Source organism: Anguilla rostrata, chromosome 1 (assembly GCF_018555375.3).
Source record: "Anguilla rostrata isolate EN2019 chromosome 1, ASM1855537v3, whole genome shotgun sequence".
Taxonomy (NCBI): domain Eukaryota; kingdom Metazoa; phylum Chordata; class Actinopteri; order Anguilliformes; family Anguillidae; genus Anguilla; species Anguilla rostrata.
In genome coordinates, this window is record NC_057933.1 from 44979560 (window position 1) to 44994450 (window position 14891).

Genomic DNA, 14891 nt, shown 5'->3' on the forward strand with positions numbered 1-14891 from the left:
GGTTTGTTGGCAAGAACCGCAGGAAACAGGAAATGGCTTTACAAAAATAGCCCTCCACTAGCCACTTGCGCGCACGTCAAACTACAGTTGAATTGAACCCCCCCCCACCCAAACCCCCCCAGCACCGTTTTTTTGAGTGCAGAGCTTTTATGTGCACGTCCTTTTCTCTAGGTTGCGTCTGACTCCCCCGTGTCTAATAGAGAAGAAGGTTTGTGTGTGTTTATTTTTGTTTGGGGGGGGGGGGGGGTTTCCCCCTCTTACTGTTTGTGCAGAATGTGTCTGTCTGACTGGGTCACGGCAGTCCTATCCTGGCGTGACCGGCCTGTCAGAGCGCTAAGCCGATTGACACGTCTGATCTGTGTGGCGCTGGGCCGCTCACATTTGGCTGGTCGCTTGGTTTGTTATTGCGGTCCTCGACTTTTATTTTTCGTCTAGTTTGTGCTTTTTAATTTCCTGTCCAGGAGGACCAGGGGACACAAGGATCAAAGCACTTAGTCTGTAGGGGGAAGGTCTGAGCAAGACCCACACTTGAGGGAGAGATCCAATACTCTTGCACTTATGGTGGGTCATATATACAAGTACTTCTGCTGGGAAATGGCCTTCTCCTTAGTTCTCTCCTTAGTGACTGCTGGGCAGTGTTCGTAAAATTAGACATAAAAATCCTAGTAGCACCCATTTCGGTTTGTTGAAAGCTGGAGTTGAAACACTGCGATGTCTTTTTCCCCCCCGGACCCCTGACGGGAATGACAGATTTGTCGTGCCTCCCGATATCCAGCACAGACTACCCGAGCTGCCTCGTGTGCTGCCTTGTAGGTTAAGCGTGTAGGTGTGTGGTTGACCCCCCTGGAATTAGGGCAGTCGTGATTTAGGGGTTTATCTTGTTAGCGCGGGAGTCGAGCTCTGCCGCACATTGCGTTGCGGTTCGTGTAGTTATGTAATCGATTTTAAAGAACATTGTGCGCGGTCCGGCCTCCAGCAGAAGGCTGTCGAGCGTGCGAATCAGACTGGATCAGATGCGTGCTTTGTAGGCCGGGTTTGCTGTGCGATTCGGGAAACGGACAAAAAAACAACAGCGCTACGTATCGCAGCACACTGCACAGGGGACACCGGGAGTGGCTCACTGGACCTGTCATCTGTCACGTTGACAGATGGAAGCTTGTGGTTGTAGCGATACTGTCCTGGTACACACACTAGAGACGGCAGCATCCAGGAGGGCTTCACTTCTCCGGCTTACAACTTCTCCCCTCAACCGCCATCAGCGCGAGAGGGTGCCTCCCTTCCTTATTTGGTTAAAAAAAAGAATCGTTTTTGTGATTCCTTTATGAACGCCTTTTCTGGCTAGCTGGAGCCGTTTGTTTGAAATGGCTTATTAAATCGGTTGTTTTATCCGTGCCGTAGTTTGGTTCTCGAGAGGTTGGTTGACACAGCTGCTCGTAAAGGTTTAGCGCCGATTTGCCAAACTGTCTCTCAGGGACTGCATTTTACCATTGGCCTTGTTCATAAAGTTTAGCACGGGGCTTTTATTTTGTCGTTTTTAATCTCTGTTTTGGTCTTCGATAACCCCAATGATTTTAGTAGGTGTACATTAAGTGAAAAATCATTCGAGAAGCATTTGTTCAAGAACATAAAGAAAATGGCCTTGTGAACCAGCCGCATTTGACCGTGCAGTGAGGCTAATGGTAGTGGGCATCGTTGCCAGGTGTAGTATTACCCATAGCGTGTCATTTTAGCAGGCATTGAATTGACTCAACTGTTGAGGAGAGAGAGGAAATGTTTGGGGACGATGGAGGCCGACGGGGCGTAAGCGGGCCTACGCCGAGCCGTTCCCCTTCCCGTTACTCGCGCCGCCTCGTACAGCGTGTCATTGAATTTGCATAATAATAGGCACTTGTGAGCATTGCCGTTTGCCCGTTTATGATATCATCATTTGTCATGTGCTTGCGGTGTGATAAGGAACCGAGGAGAGCAGAGGGTCTTCCTCTCTTCTGAGAGATCCCTGTATCTCCCACCCATCTCACCCCCTTGTCTTTCTGATAGTCCCTCTCTTCTCTGTCTTTCTCCCTCTATAACACACAGACACACACACATACACACGCGTGCACACGCACACACTCACACACACACAGAAAGACAGTTTTAGGCAGAGACAGTTGTCTTTTTTCTGTCTCTCTCTGCCCTCGTCTGTTTTCGTCTCACACTCTCGTTCTGAAAGACAGTTAGAAATGGGTGCTGGATTCTTCGCTATTTTCTCTGTCCTTCATCCCCAGTCTGTTACTCGTTTTGAAAAATTAAGCAAGAATTGTCTCTCTCCTTCCTTCTATTCCCTCTTGCTTGTTCTCTCTCTCTCTCTCCTTCTCTGTAAGATGATTTTAAGCGAGAGAATGGGCTCTTCGACCGTGTTTCTCTGTTTCCCCCCTCTCTCTTTCCCTGAAAGTCAGCTTTAAGGAATGAGTAACTACGGCAGACTCTAAATCCAGCTGGCAACGTCAGAATACGACAGTGGGCACAGGAGCGTTTCCCCCTCGTCTCGAGCGAAAAGGTTGCCGCTCACTTCCTGTTCGCCGCCCGCGTCTGCAGTCGGCTTCGCTCAGTGCCCAGAGCAGGCGCGGGCAGAGCCGCGCTGCCTGAACACCAACTGCGCCCGCCTCTCCGCGCGGGTACACTCTGTTCTTAGAGTCAGCTGGGCAGGGCCCACTGTTCTCTCTCTCTCTCTCTCGCTCGCTCTCTCTCTCTCACTTCCTCTCCTCAGAGGAGAGTGGCGCCGGGCTCGGAAAGAGCCGAGCGCTTTTCGCATGGGGGGGGAAAAATGTTTTCCGCTCCCCCCCCCCCCCCAGACGTGCACTCCCCAGCCCCGCCCGTCGCTCGGCTCTCTCCGCTCTCCTAATGCGGTTAAGGGCCCGGGCCGCAGATTTAAGATCTGAGCCTCTTGCCGCAGAGGGACGGGGCGCGACCGGAGGAGGGGCGCGGCGGTAATCTCTGATACAGAGAACACTCGAACCCCCCCCCCCCCACACCGCCAGCCCCGAAAATAAAAAGCGCCCGCCCGGTTTAAACACACGCCTTGCGCTGTCCGTATGTCGGCCGCAGCGTCCACACCGTGAACTTGCGCCTTCTCAGGGCCGTTCGCAATGTACGGCCAACTGAACACTTTCCCTTGGTTCGCCTTTAACTCTTTAAATGCCATTAGTGTACATTAAGTTCCCGAATATGCTTGTGTGCTGTAATTATAATGCCCTGTAAATATAAAATATGCCCTAGTAATATTTTAGCGAACGACGTGGGTTCATCTGTGTGACGCACCCTGTTGTCCTGAGTTTGGGGGGGGGGGACTTCACTGTCCAGCTCTTTAAAGTGTTTCGCAGTTTTAGGAAAAGCACAAATGGAAGGAGAAGGCACTTAGTGTTCGCACGGACAGTGTCGTACGTGCTGAAGACTGGAGTGGGGGGGACGGGGGGGGGGGGACGAGGCGGCGAGGACTCTTCGTGCCCGCGTCTGCCGTCGGCGGCCTAACAAGGCGTCTCTGTGCCGCGCGGCGCGAAACGTAACGCCGCGCCCATTGTTATCGCTCCGGTAACGTGCCAAGCCGTCCTGGGGGGGGCGGGCGGTCAGGCGGGCGAGGGAACAAGTTCTCCCTTTGACCGCGACGCGACCGCTCGGCCCCGCGGGACACAGCCCCGGCGGTTAGGCCAGGGCCAGGGCCAGGGCCAGGACCGGTCCTCGTCATCCGTCCCCATGGCAACGCCGAGCACTTTTTAAACAAAAGCCTTTTTATCAAAGTGAGAAATGACGGAATGGAAGGGAGGAGGGGGGGAGAACAAATAAGTTCTATTGATACATTCTCAGACCCCCCCCCCAACCACACACACACACACACACACACACACCAGCTTTGAGGAGGAAAGTAATATTAATATTAATATTGTATGAGCCCCTTCTTCAATCCACAGTGTAACTGCTGTGGTTTTGGGGGTGAGATTTATAACAGAGCGTCGTAGAGACAAAGCCGCAGTGTTGCTGTCTGGCTGTAGTGAATGGGGTGCCAGTGTTGTCTGCTGAGGAGTTATCCCCCTCTCCTTCGTGCGTGACTTGCAGAGTCACTGTGCGGCTAACCGCTTCAGTCACTCCCGGTCTTTCTCTGCAGTTCTTACATATTTTTAGAAAGCGTTCATCTGCAGGTTTGGGAAGATGAGACTTGGAGACAGGTCTGCCTTTTAGTGAAGAATCTGCTGCCCCCCTGTGGTCAAAATGCGACGAGCCGATTCTAAAGCGAAAACCTGTTTGGAAAGGAGACGCTCGTTAGCCTGTGCTAATTCGCCGTGCGTGACTGATTTGTGCTTCTCCTCCTTTTTGCCTTGCAGCTGAACTGGAGTTTGTTCAGATTATCATTATAATTGTGGTGATGACCGTGATGGTAGTCGTGATCATCTGCCTGCTGAACCACTACAAGCTCTCCACCTGGTCCTTCATCAACCGGCAGAGTCAGGGTCGGAGACAGGAGGAGGCGCTGCAGCCGGTGAGTCCGACGCCCGCCGGCCGTGTGGGGCGGGGTTCCGGGGTCCGGGGCCGTGCTTTAAAGCGCTCTGGGGTGAGCCTGACGTGATCGCGTCCGGGCCGTACTCGTACGAAGCCCCTTACAGGAAGAGAGCGCAGCATCATGCGTGCCAGAGTCTCTCTCATTGTGCGAGAGAAAGAGCGACTGTGTGTGTGTGCGTGTGTGTGTGTGTGTGTTTGTGAGTGTGTATATACACACGTATGTGTGTGTGTGTGTTTATGTGTACATGGTGGTATGTGACTTATCTGTGTGTGAAAGCACTGTATACATACTGCCCAGGTGTGTTACTGTCTGTGTGCCAGTGTGTGGGTAAGTATCTGTGTTTGTGTGTGTGTGTGTGTGTAAGTGCCTGTGTGTGTGTGGTGTGTGTGTGGGTAAATGCCTGTGTGTGTGTATGGTGTGTGTGTGTCCACACCCAGCCCCAGTGAGCGCTGCGCCTCTCTCCAGACACCCCCAGTGCAGACGCGCATGTTTATATCACCTCTGTCTAGACGGAGCCCCGTTTCCACCCATCCCACGAGCGCTCAGGCGGGGGGGAGGGGGGAGGGGGGGGAATTCACCGCTCTCAGAAATGGAGAGAAACGTGTAAAAGGCGTTCATTTTTATTCATGAACAATCAATGTTGGCGCAGGCAGTCTCGCGCCTGGAGAATTAGGGAGAGATTACAGGTCTCTTCAGCCTCATTACTTGTAAAAAGTGTAAAATCGAAGCTAATGTCATCTCTGGTGGGGATCGGGGCTTAATTAAGTGCTGGAAATTATGCGTGTTTATTCCTCCTTCCCCGGCGCGTTTTCCCCCCTTTTTCATAATCTCGGTTGCCATGTAGCGAGCTTCCAGTTCCGTGTTGCTTCCTTCCTGGGGGCGAGCGGTGGTGGCGCCCGTGGCTCCAGCTGCCAATATTTTAATGCCGATTTATCCGTGGCATTACGCGGGACTGAAAAAGTCTGCGAACGCCCTCTTACCCAGAAGCCCCTGTGCCCGGCGTATCTATCGATCGGCGTTTCCCAGCCGTCCCCCCGTTCGCTTCTGCATCGCTCTGAAAGCTGGCGGGTTTTTTTTACGTGGGCCGGGCTCCCTCCCGCGCGGCCCTCGCGCTAATTAGCGGTTAGCCGTCTGAAGCGCAGGTCTGGAGAGACGCGGTTAGCGGAGGGCGGCTCGGAGCCCCGGGCTTTCCGCGTGGCCGTTCGGCGCGTTTGCTCGTGCGTGCGAGCACCGCTCCGACGTGCGATGCGTGACGCTCAGACCGCCTCATTGCGCAGGTTATGTCATTTGTCCGGGCAGCTGGTGTTGTGTGATGAACACAGGCCTTGATAGAGATTATTTCGGGGGGTTTCCTTCGGTGGCTAGTGTCTGGTTCCTCTTGGGTTGCCCCACCCCCCGCCACCCCCTCCTCCCCGCTGGTATTCAGACAGGTTAGACTGCAGGGGGACTTAAAGGGTTTTTAGTGTTCATTAAAGTGTTTGTTCAGCAGGACTGCACTCACCCCTCTTTCTCTCTCTTCTTTTCTCACTCCATCATCACTTAATTCATTTCCTACCACACACTGCCCGTCTCCCCCACTCTCTCTTTCTCTCCGTTCCATACCCCCTCTCCCTTTCTTTGTCTCCTTTACTCCTACTCCTACCTGTTTTCTCTTTCTTTGCTTCCTTTCTCTGACATCCTCTCTCCCTTTTTCTATCCATGTCTCTCTTTCCTTTCCCAGGATGGGTGTCTTTGGCCATCAGATGTTTCTCGCCAGGGAACCTCAGAGGTAAGCAGGGAGCCAGGCACTCCCCCCAAAACAAATAACCCCCCCACAAACACACATACACAAACACTTACACACACACACCTAAACACACACACACACACACTCAAACACACACACGCACACACTCAAACACACACACACACACACTCAAACACACACACACAAACACTTACACAAACACACACTCACACACACACATACGCACACACACACTCAAACACACACACACACGCATACAAACACACACACACAAACACTTACACACACACACACTCACACACGCAAACACACACACACACACCCCACCGCACCTCGGGGCCCTTAACACACACAGGAGGTGCGTTGCCGTGGGGTGCGCTGGCCCTCGAGGGCTCGGCTGCGCTGATAGGGAGGGGGTTTATGCATGAGCAGCCTGGCCTGTCGGCGCGTCGTTAATCACTAATACTTTCCCTGACAGCGTCTAGACAGGGTCTGGCCATTTGACGATTTAACCAATTTGAGCCATTCGGATGTGGAAATGAGCAGCCGGAGCAGTGCGGCAGGAAGCTTTGACACAGCGCGCGGAGCAGCGCAGCCGTTTGCGGCGCCTTTGCGCGTTCGCCGTGATTAAAGGCCCTGCCTGGGAGAGCGGAGCCCAGGTTTACCCGGAATGGAGTTTGACAGCTTCCACGCTGTTAAATTGATTGTTACCATGTAGCTTATTTGATTTCGTATTAGAAAAAAAAAACAAGACGATATTTCGGTAGGATATTTGAAGTACCTGAGCGCGGACTGCCTGTAACGGTTATGCTTTGGTGGAAGTGGAGTGATTTGCCATTTTTCGTTAGGTTTGCAGTTACTCTTGAGGACCGGTTTAACATAATTGATGTTGAAGAACTCGCTTGTTATGAAGTGATTCACGAGACCAGCCGTGTCAAAGAAACTTAAGTGCTGTGAAATTGCAGGTGCAGTTGTTTTTGGCTATTGCACTACAGTGGTACCAGCGAAGAGATTGTTATTTTAGATTTTTTATTGTCATTGTGCTATGAATCTGTATATTATACTCTTGAGGTGTCACACTTTTTCCATTGTGCTATGTGAATATATGTTTATTGTGAACATACAATGGAAAGGTTGCATTGCTTTGAAGTAGTTAATTACTGCATAAAGTATGTGGGATTTGCTTCTGTGATTTCTCTGTGAACTCAGTTTTGCAGAATTTCTTTGAAGGAGGATGTGTAATTTTTGTACTGTTTGATTTTAAAGATGGTCATAAGTTTGCGAATCTCATGCACACCTAAAATAAAAAGTTGGGACACCCACCATGTCGTGAATAACATGCCCCCGACAACATTGTAAACATGTTGCATTGGCTCCTCTCTCAAATGTACTCAGGGATTTTGCAAAAAAGTAAAAGTAAGCAATAGCTCTTTCTCGTTTCATATTGAACATTTATAGCCAAAAAAAAGTGCGATTAGCATTTTTCTTTGGGGAAAAAAAATCAATAAATGCATAATTTTGTAGAAAAGGAGAAAGTAAAAAATATGTTGGGAAAATGGCGTATGAATATCTTGCTTAGTTGATGCCTGGTCATTTAAGTCAGGGCTGTTTCATATGTTAAAAAATAAAATAATGAAAATACAACACAGGTCACAGGTTACTTGTATGAAGGGACAACTGCTGCACAAATTGGTCATTGAGATGTGGATGTTGAATCAAAGGTGTCTTTAGTGTTGACTTTTGCTCTGCTGTTTGTCCCTGTGCAGATAATGTACGCCCCGCAGTCCAGGGAGAGGTTCACCGCCCCCTCGTTTATGCAAAGGGATCGATTCAGTCGCTTCCAGCCCACCTACCCCTACATGCAGCACGAGATCGACCTGCCCCCCACCATCTCCCTGTCGGACGGGGAGGAGCCGCCCCCTTACCAGGGCCCCTGCACCCTGCAGCTGCGGGACCCCGAGCAGCAGATGGAGCTGAACCGCGAGTCGGTGCGGGCCCCGCCCAACCGGACCATCTTCGACAGCGACCTGATCGACATGCACAGCGGCGGGGGGCCCCGCCCCCCCAGCAGCAACTCGGGCATCAGCGCCGCCAACTCCAGCAGCCACGGGCGCATGGAGGGCCCGCCGCCCGCCTACAGCGAGGTCATGGGCCACTACCCGGGCTCCGCCTTCTTTCTTCACCAGCACAGCAATAATCCTTCCGCACAGAGGGCAGGAAGCAGAACGATCCACCCCCAGGGCGACCCCGAAAGCACAACGGCTCCTGCCAAGGAGGGCCACCGGGATGAACTGGTGTGATTGGGGGGGAGGGGGAGGGGCTGTGCTCGCTGACTCCGCCCCCCAGATCCTCCCTCCACGCGAGGGGGCGTGGCCTCTTTCGTTGACACTCCCATGCACAACTGAGTATCAGCCTTCGCTACAACGACGATAAGAACACGAGAAAAGAGGGAAAAGCTTAAAAAAAACAGTCTGTCTTTCTTTTTGAATTCATATTGACGGAACTCGAGTGAAGGGGGGGGGGATGGGGGGGCGTGTACGCACTGCGTGGTGTTTTTGGCTTCGTAGTTATCTTTTTTTTTTTTTGTATTCTTTCCTTCATATGAGATAAAGGATTATTAGCACAGATTCTAAAAAAAAAAAATTCCCGCCCTCTGCCCCCCACCTCCCCCAAAGACAGCATGGGTTAGAGGACTTTTTGTTTTTGTTTTCAAGACCGGAATCTGTGCACAACCAAGATTTTAAAAACCAATTGAAATCCAAATCTGAGTGCCAAGATTCATGTAGAAGTTCATGTGGAGGTTTGACTCCTTTAACATTCAAAAGAAAAGTTATCTAAAGTTGCACTATCTTATTGTTTTGAAGAGAAGAGGGAAATGCTCTGTGTAATTTTTATTTGTGTGTGTTGTCCTTTCAACTGTGGATTCATCATAGGCTCCAAAGGTATTTTTCAGTGGGAGCAATAGGGGAATGTCCTTTTCCATTGGAAACGCAGGATAAACTCAGATCCAGCCTAAATTCTTACGATTCAAACAACCACTACAGGGACACTTAAAGGAAAGTCTTTGTTCTGTTCACATTCTCTTAAAGAGACCATTGTAAAAGTCTGTCGTTGGTGTGCTGGATGAGAGGCATTCAAAATAGTAATTTAAACATGACCTATATATGTATGCGTGTGTGGAGGGGGGGGAGGGGGCACTGTCCAATCAGCTTTCTGTTCAGAGTGAGCTGTCATTTTACATTTCCATGGTCCCATTTGCCAATCAGTAAGTCCAAGAGGGTTGTCCATGCAAATTCGCAGTTTTTATTTTTTACTAGTTTTTTTTTTACATGTAAAACCTCTTGTCAGATTGCCTTCTAGTCATGGACATTTTGATACCTAGAGTGACAGCAAAATTCCTACAGTCGTTAAAATATGATAGTTTAAAAATAATAATTTAAACTTGATACTAGAACATTGGTCACCCCAAAACCAACAAATTGTATCCGATGATAAATTGGTGTTTTTTTTAATATATTTTTTTATTTTCCAGAGGTTTGAGTGGAGTAGAATAGTTTGACTTCCTGTTCCGTTTCATGAAATTGCCTCCCCAACCTTTTGCCCACATCTTAAAAAAAACACGCGAGGCACGTAAGTAGTTGCCAGGCCGACGCCGCTCGGCGTCTTCGAATCAGATTCCCTCTCCGCCCTCCGTCCTGCGGCTCTCACGAGGCAGACGTTATTTTTTCTTTTTTTTTCCTCTTCAGTCACTTCCACGTTCTCCGCGCCTGGCTTCTCTCTCCCTCCGGTAACGCCCACGCGCACGGCGCACTCGGCCAACGTCTTCTCGCTTCTGAACTACGGGACGGGAAGAAGACGAGGAAGAAAAACAGGAAAAAAAAACTCAACAAAAAAACAAGCTGAAATCCTTTCTTGACACACACGTTCCCCCCCCCCCCCCCCCCCACCCCCGAAGTCGTGTGTGAAGATCTCCTGTCGGTGTCAGTGTTATCAGGTTTCCTTGAACTGTGGTGAACTCAAGGGCTGTGTGAGAGTCCTTCGGTGACCTTTGAACCTAGCCTTTCCCCTTGCGCGCCGTTGCCTTCTCCTCCGCTCTTTCTCTGTCACTCAGCAGTATTAAGCCACCCCCCCCCCAGGGTTTTTACTATGTTTACTACCTGTCCCAGTACAGCAAGGCGTGTTTTACAATGCAGAGCTTTTGGGTCCCTTCAAAAAGTAAAACTGTATCCCTGATTGGCTGTTTCCTGGCACAGCCGATGCCTTCACCCTGCATGCGTCATGGGCCCGGGGGTGCCCCCACCCCCGCACCCCAGGACAGATACATGAACTTTTGTAGATGCTGCTTCATTAGAGAGGTTTAATTTCCTGGTTCTTGTTTCACAGGAGAGCGACGTAGAGTCTCCTGCATTGCCTTCCTGAGTTGAATGACGTGTTTTGCCCACTACTCCAGATTCACCTGTCCACACAACCGCAACATGGATTCAGTACATCTGGAAAATGTGATGTTCCCCCCCCGGCTCCCCAGGCATTAAACAACCACTCGCTCTGTGCTATAGACCTTTCACCTCGCAATGCCTGTATGTGTTGCTTTTAGTTAATGCTTGCAGTGTCATCTGGTTACAAATGATTGTATGAGGCTAATTTGAAGGAAACTCCCTTAAAAACCGAACAGGAAATGACTCGTATTTATCTGCGGAAGGTGTCACTAGGAAAAGGTCAGGAGTGTTAGTGCACTTATCCAGCACCATTGGTCAAGTCTGCCTTGCAAGGTCCAAGCGTATTGCGGCACTGGTGCATGATGATAAACGATTTACACAGTGATATTCCCTGGATCTAAATAGGGTTTTTTGGAAGGGATCTCAGTTTTATTGCTGTAAAGAGCATTCACACGTGCTCAAGTGGGGAACAATAGGAAACATAGCAGGTTTCCCCATGCTAGACTTTATTCACAAGTGATTAGAAACAATGAAGAAAACCTTTTTTTTTTTGGTCTTGGTTTTTTTATTTTATTTTGACTTTTTCTTTTTTAATAACCTGGATCCCATACGTGGAGATAAAAGCCTTCCGTTGCTTTGATACCGACGTACTCCCTCTCTCGCATTCTGATTGGCTCTTCCAGAGAGCAGTTTTGTTTGTCGTTTATATATCGCTGCTGCTATTGCTGCTGCTACCGCCACTGCTGCTGCTGTCGCCGTCGTTCGTCCGTCGTTCCTCCCCCGTCTGCTTACCCCTTATATAACCTGTCGTGTGATAGACAATTATTTTACTGTAAGAAGCGGCTTTACCCTTTGCTTTTTTTTTCCTCGTGTTTTTTTGTTTTGTTTTGTTTTTTATTTCGTTTTTATTTTTATTTCGTTTTTTTTGCTTGTTTGTTCCGTCTGCTGTCGTAGCTAGCTACCTAACAAGGAGGAAAAAAAAGTGGTTTTTGTTTTCTACGAGGAGGTTTGCATGTTACTATTATGTGAGCAATTAAGGTGCCTCATGTTCATGTATGAGCAGACATAGGAACCCACTTGCACTCAAAAAGCTCCCACCTTCCTTGTGCCTCACTTCCAACGGTGCTTTTTTCAGTAGTCTGTCTCTTTATGTTTATTTGTAAGGTGCTGTATATAACTTGAATATATTATGCACATATCCTACCCAATGGGTAGAAACCACAAAAAAGACATTGTTAATAATGTAATATAATGTATAGATGATATAAAAAAAGAGAAAAAAATTTTAACACAGCGGCATCAAATTTGTGAATGCCTACAAATGTGCTTTGTCTTTTTTGTAAACATGGAAAAAGGAGGTTTGCAAAGTATCGCTTAAATATGAGTACAATAAAAGGAATACAAATTACTACTTATATTATTTTCCTATAAATAATAATCTGTTACGGTTAGGCTGAAACAAATGTTCTGAATTTAGGAAGTTAAAATAATTAGTTGCTTTTTTTTCTCCAGGAAATGATTATCTGCACCATAACGCTTGCTATATGTTAAAGTGACTCTTATTTGGTTGGACCAGTATTACACACATTTAACCAGAGCAATGTTGTTATTATTATTCTTATTATTATTATTATTATTATATCTACCCCCATCTGCTGGTAAATCATAACTTATAGACCAGTTCAAACACCTTGCTGCACTCTTTGAAGGTAACCTTTTTAAAAAGTTTAACATCCTGAGAGGACTGGTATACATTTTCTGAGGACCTTACCACTCAGACTCTGATGAATCCCATGAACACACTGTTAATGCCAAAATGGCATGGACAACGTGCTCCCAACATCCGTGGGCATTAACCCTGAACATATGGTCCTTAAGGTCGTGGATGTTAACTGGAGTGTTTGTGTTCAGACGTGGACTCCGTGGCGGCCATGTTGCATGAAGTGTGGTCAGGCTTGCAGTCCAGCTGATCGCAGCCAATGGGTGCATGGTTCGTCGCTAGCCGTTGGTCACGGGCACTGGCGATACATTCTCCTGTACTGACAGCATGCTTGGCCCTGAACCACTCAAAAGGCACCAGAGTGGAACTTGCAGTTTGCGCACATGCAACCGTATGATCAGTCTGCTTTCCAGGGGTTTCGTTGTCCAAACTATTTTAGTAAAACCCTAGGCTTGGGTTGGGATGGGCCTTTATATCACAGAATAAGTGGCGTGCATTTCAGAGTTCATTTCTGCAAAGGAAGCTGGAACAACCCTTATCTTATCCACATTTTTATGAATGGATTAAAACCATACGTGTGACCACGTCAGAAAAATCAATGAATTGAGGGAGATTCCACTTTGTTCTTCAGTCATCGTTAATCATTGAACAAGCGCCATTTCTTTTTCTTTTCTTTTTTTATTGAGAAGCACACCCAAGAAGTTTTAGAGTAGAAGAGGGTGAAGAGCGAAGCTTTCCACTGCAGTGAAAAAGGCATCAACCAACCAACCAACCAAAACAATTAAGTGGGAGGATAATGCAGTTAAGCAAATCGTCATATGTTCTTTCTTTATATTTTATACATATTCAGTGTACGTGGTATATAGGAAAAAAGCTTTTTAATTGCAGTCATTTATTTATATACTAAGGACTCCACTGTACAATAACCGTTGCGCATGTTCATTCTAATCTCTAGGTAATGTACATAGCAATGCCATTCTTTTTTGTTTTCAAAGCATTAAGCAAGTGGCAATTGTGTAGTTTTGAGAGATCTATTGTAATTCTTGTTCAAGCCACAAGCTGTACTCTTTGTTTTTACCTGCACTTGCTTGAAGAACTAACTTGGGCTAAGACTGATATCTTCAGTGCGTTCCTCTCTCCAGTTATTATCAGAAGTTTGTACACAACTGCTGACGGTAGCTGTTTTTAAATGTCCGTTCTTAAAATGTCACACCAGTTCTATATCTTTGGTCTTGACAGTTATCACAGGACTACTTCCATCATGGACTTTAACATTTGTTTTGCTTTATTTACAAAATAAATTCATACAAACATGCATACACATGTATACATGCATATATACTTGTACATGTGGTATGTACGCCCATATGTATGTGTATACATGTATGTATATATACATAAAAAAATTAAAACTTGTGTATTTTGCCTCTTTTTTATTTAAGCAATTGTGATGTAATAGGTTTTAGGCCTAAGGTCTGTTATTGCAATACTTTTACAGAAAAAAAAAAAAAAATCAAAAAATGTTGCTCTAAGTGCTGTTGTAGTCAAAGATTTTATGCTTGTACTTATGCTGTGGTCAAACTGCAGCAGAATTATTAAAACTTTAAAAAGAAATAAGTGGTGATGTGCCTTTTTTTGTTTTGAAGTCATCATGTAGTGATCTGCGTAAAGCGTTCTTTCGTTCAGCCATTTTTCCTTCCACAATCGAAGTCTGATGTACCAACCTAGAAGCTGGGGACTATTTTTTAGAGTAGAGGCCACACAGTACAACTGAAGGTCCGGAGCTGATCAGAGGGTAGGGGTATCTGTCATTGGATGCGTCCGGTAGCTTGTGGTCACCTGGTGTGAAGTTGGCAGAAGCGCAGTAGCCACCTGAGAAAGCACGGCCAGCACCTGGTGGTGCCCCGTCAGTGTGCTCCCACTCCCGCAGAGTCCTGGTGGGTCGGCCTGTGACGAGGCTGGGTTTGAGCTGCAGGACCCAGCTTATGTTCCTGGGTCTACCATCTGAGCCTTTTCCCAGCTCGAGTGAGTCATTTCTTTTGGACTGCTATGCCGAACGAGATCCAAGTTGAATCAGTACTGAATTGAACCTCATCAAAGCAAGAGAGTACTCTGCAGCTGGATTCCCTTTCTCAAGACTGGAAATGCTGGAACAGTAAGAGACTGGACAGAAATGGCAGGGTATAATATGCATTCATTGGAAATTCTTTAGATACAATTTTGGTATTTTAGTGTATCTGATCTACAAGTAATTTTGTACACGCTAGTGTGCGTTCTGCCAAATTGAAGAAAGGCACTGCAGAAATGCGATGAGCCTACAACCACGGACCTACGACTGGGTAATATATTTCTGGAGCAAAGAAAAGTGGACTGCTAAATAAAATGACTATGTTTTATTGCTGGAACTGTAGCTAAACATGCAAAAAAATACACAATGGAGCTTTAAAGTGGTAC

The 14891-nt window shown here is 47.5% G+C and overlaps 1 protein-coding gene across 2 annotated transcripts in view; it reads left to right on the top strand.

The window, feature by feature from the left end:
• Positions 1-14054, top strand: part of LOC135239835 (low-density lipoprotein receptor class A domain-containing protein 4-like) — a 105052-nt gene extending 90998 nt beyond the window's left edge. For both annotated transcript variants that reach the window (XM_064308821.1, XM_064308830.1), the window contains 3 exons: positions 4359-4513; positions 6255-6302; positions 8048-14054. In XM_064308821.1, coding sequence (XP_064164891.1) covers positions 4359-4513; positions 6255-6302; positions 8048-8581 — 737 coding nt within the window. In that variant the 3' untranslated portion in view covers positions 8582-14054. The remainder of the gene's footprint in view (positions 1-4358; positions 4514-6254; positions 6303-8047) is intronic.
• The last annotated feature ends 837 nt before the right edge of the window (positions 14055-14891 follow it).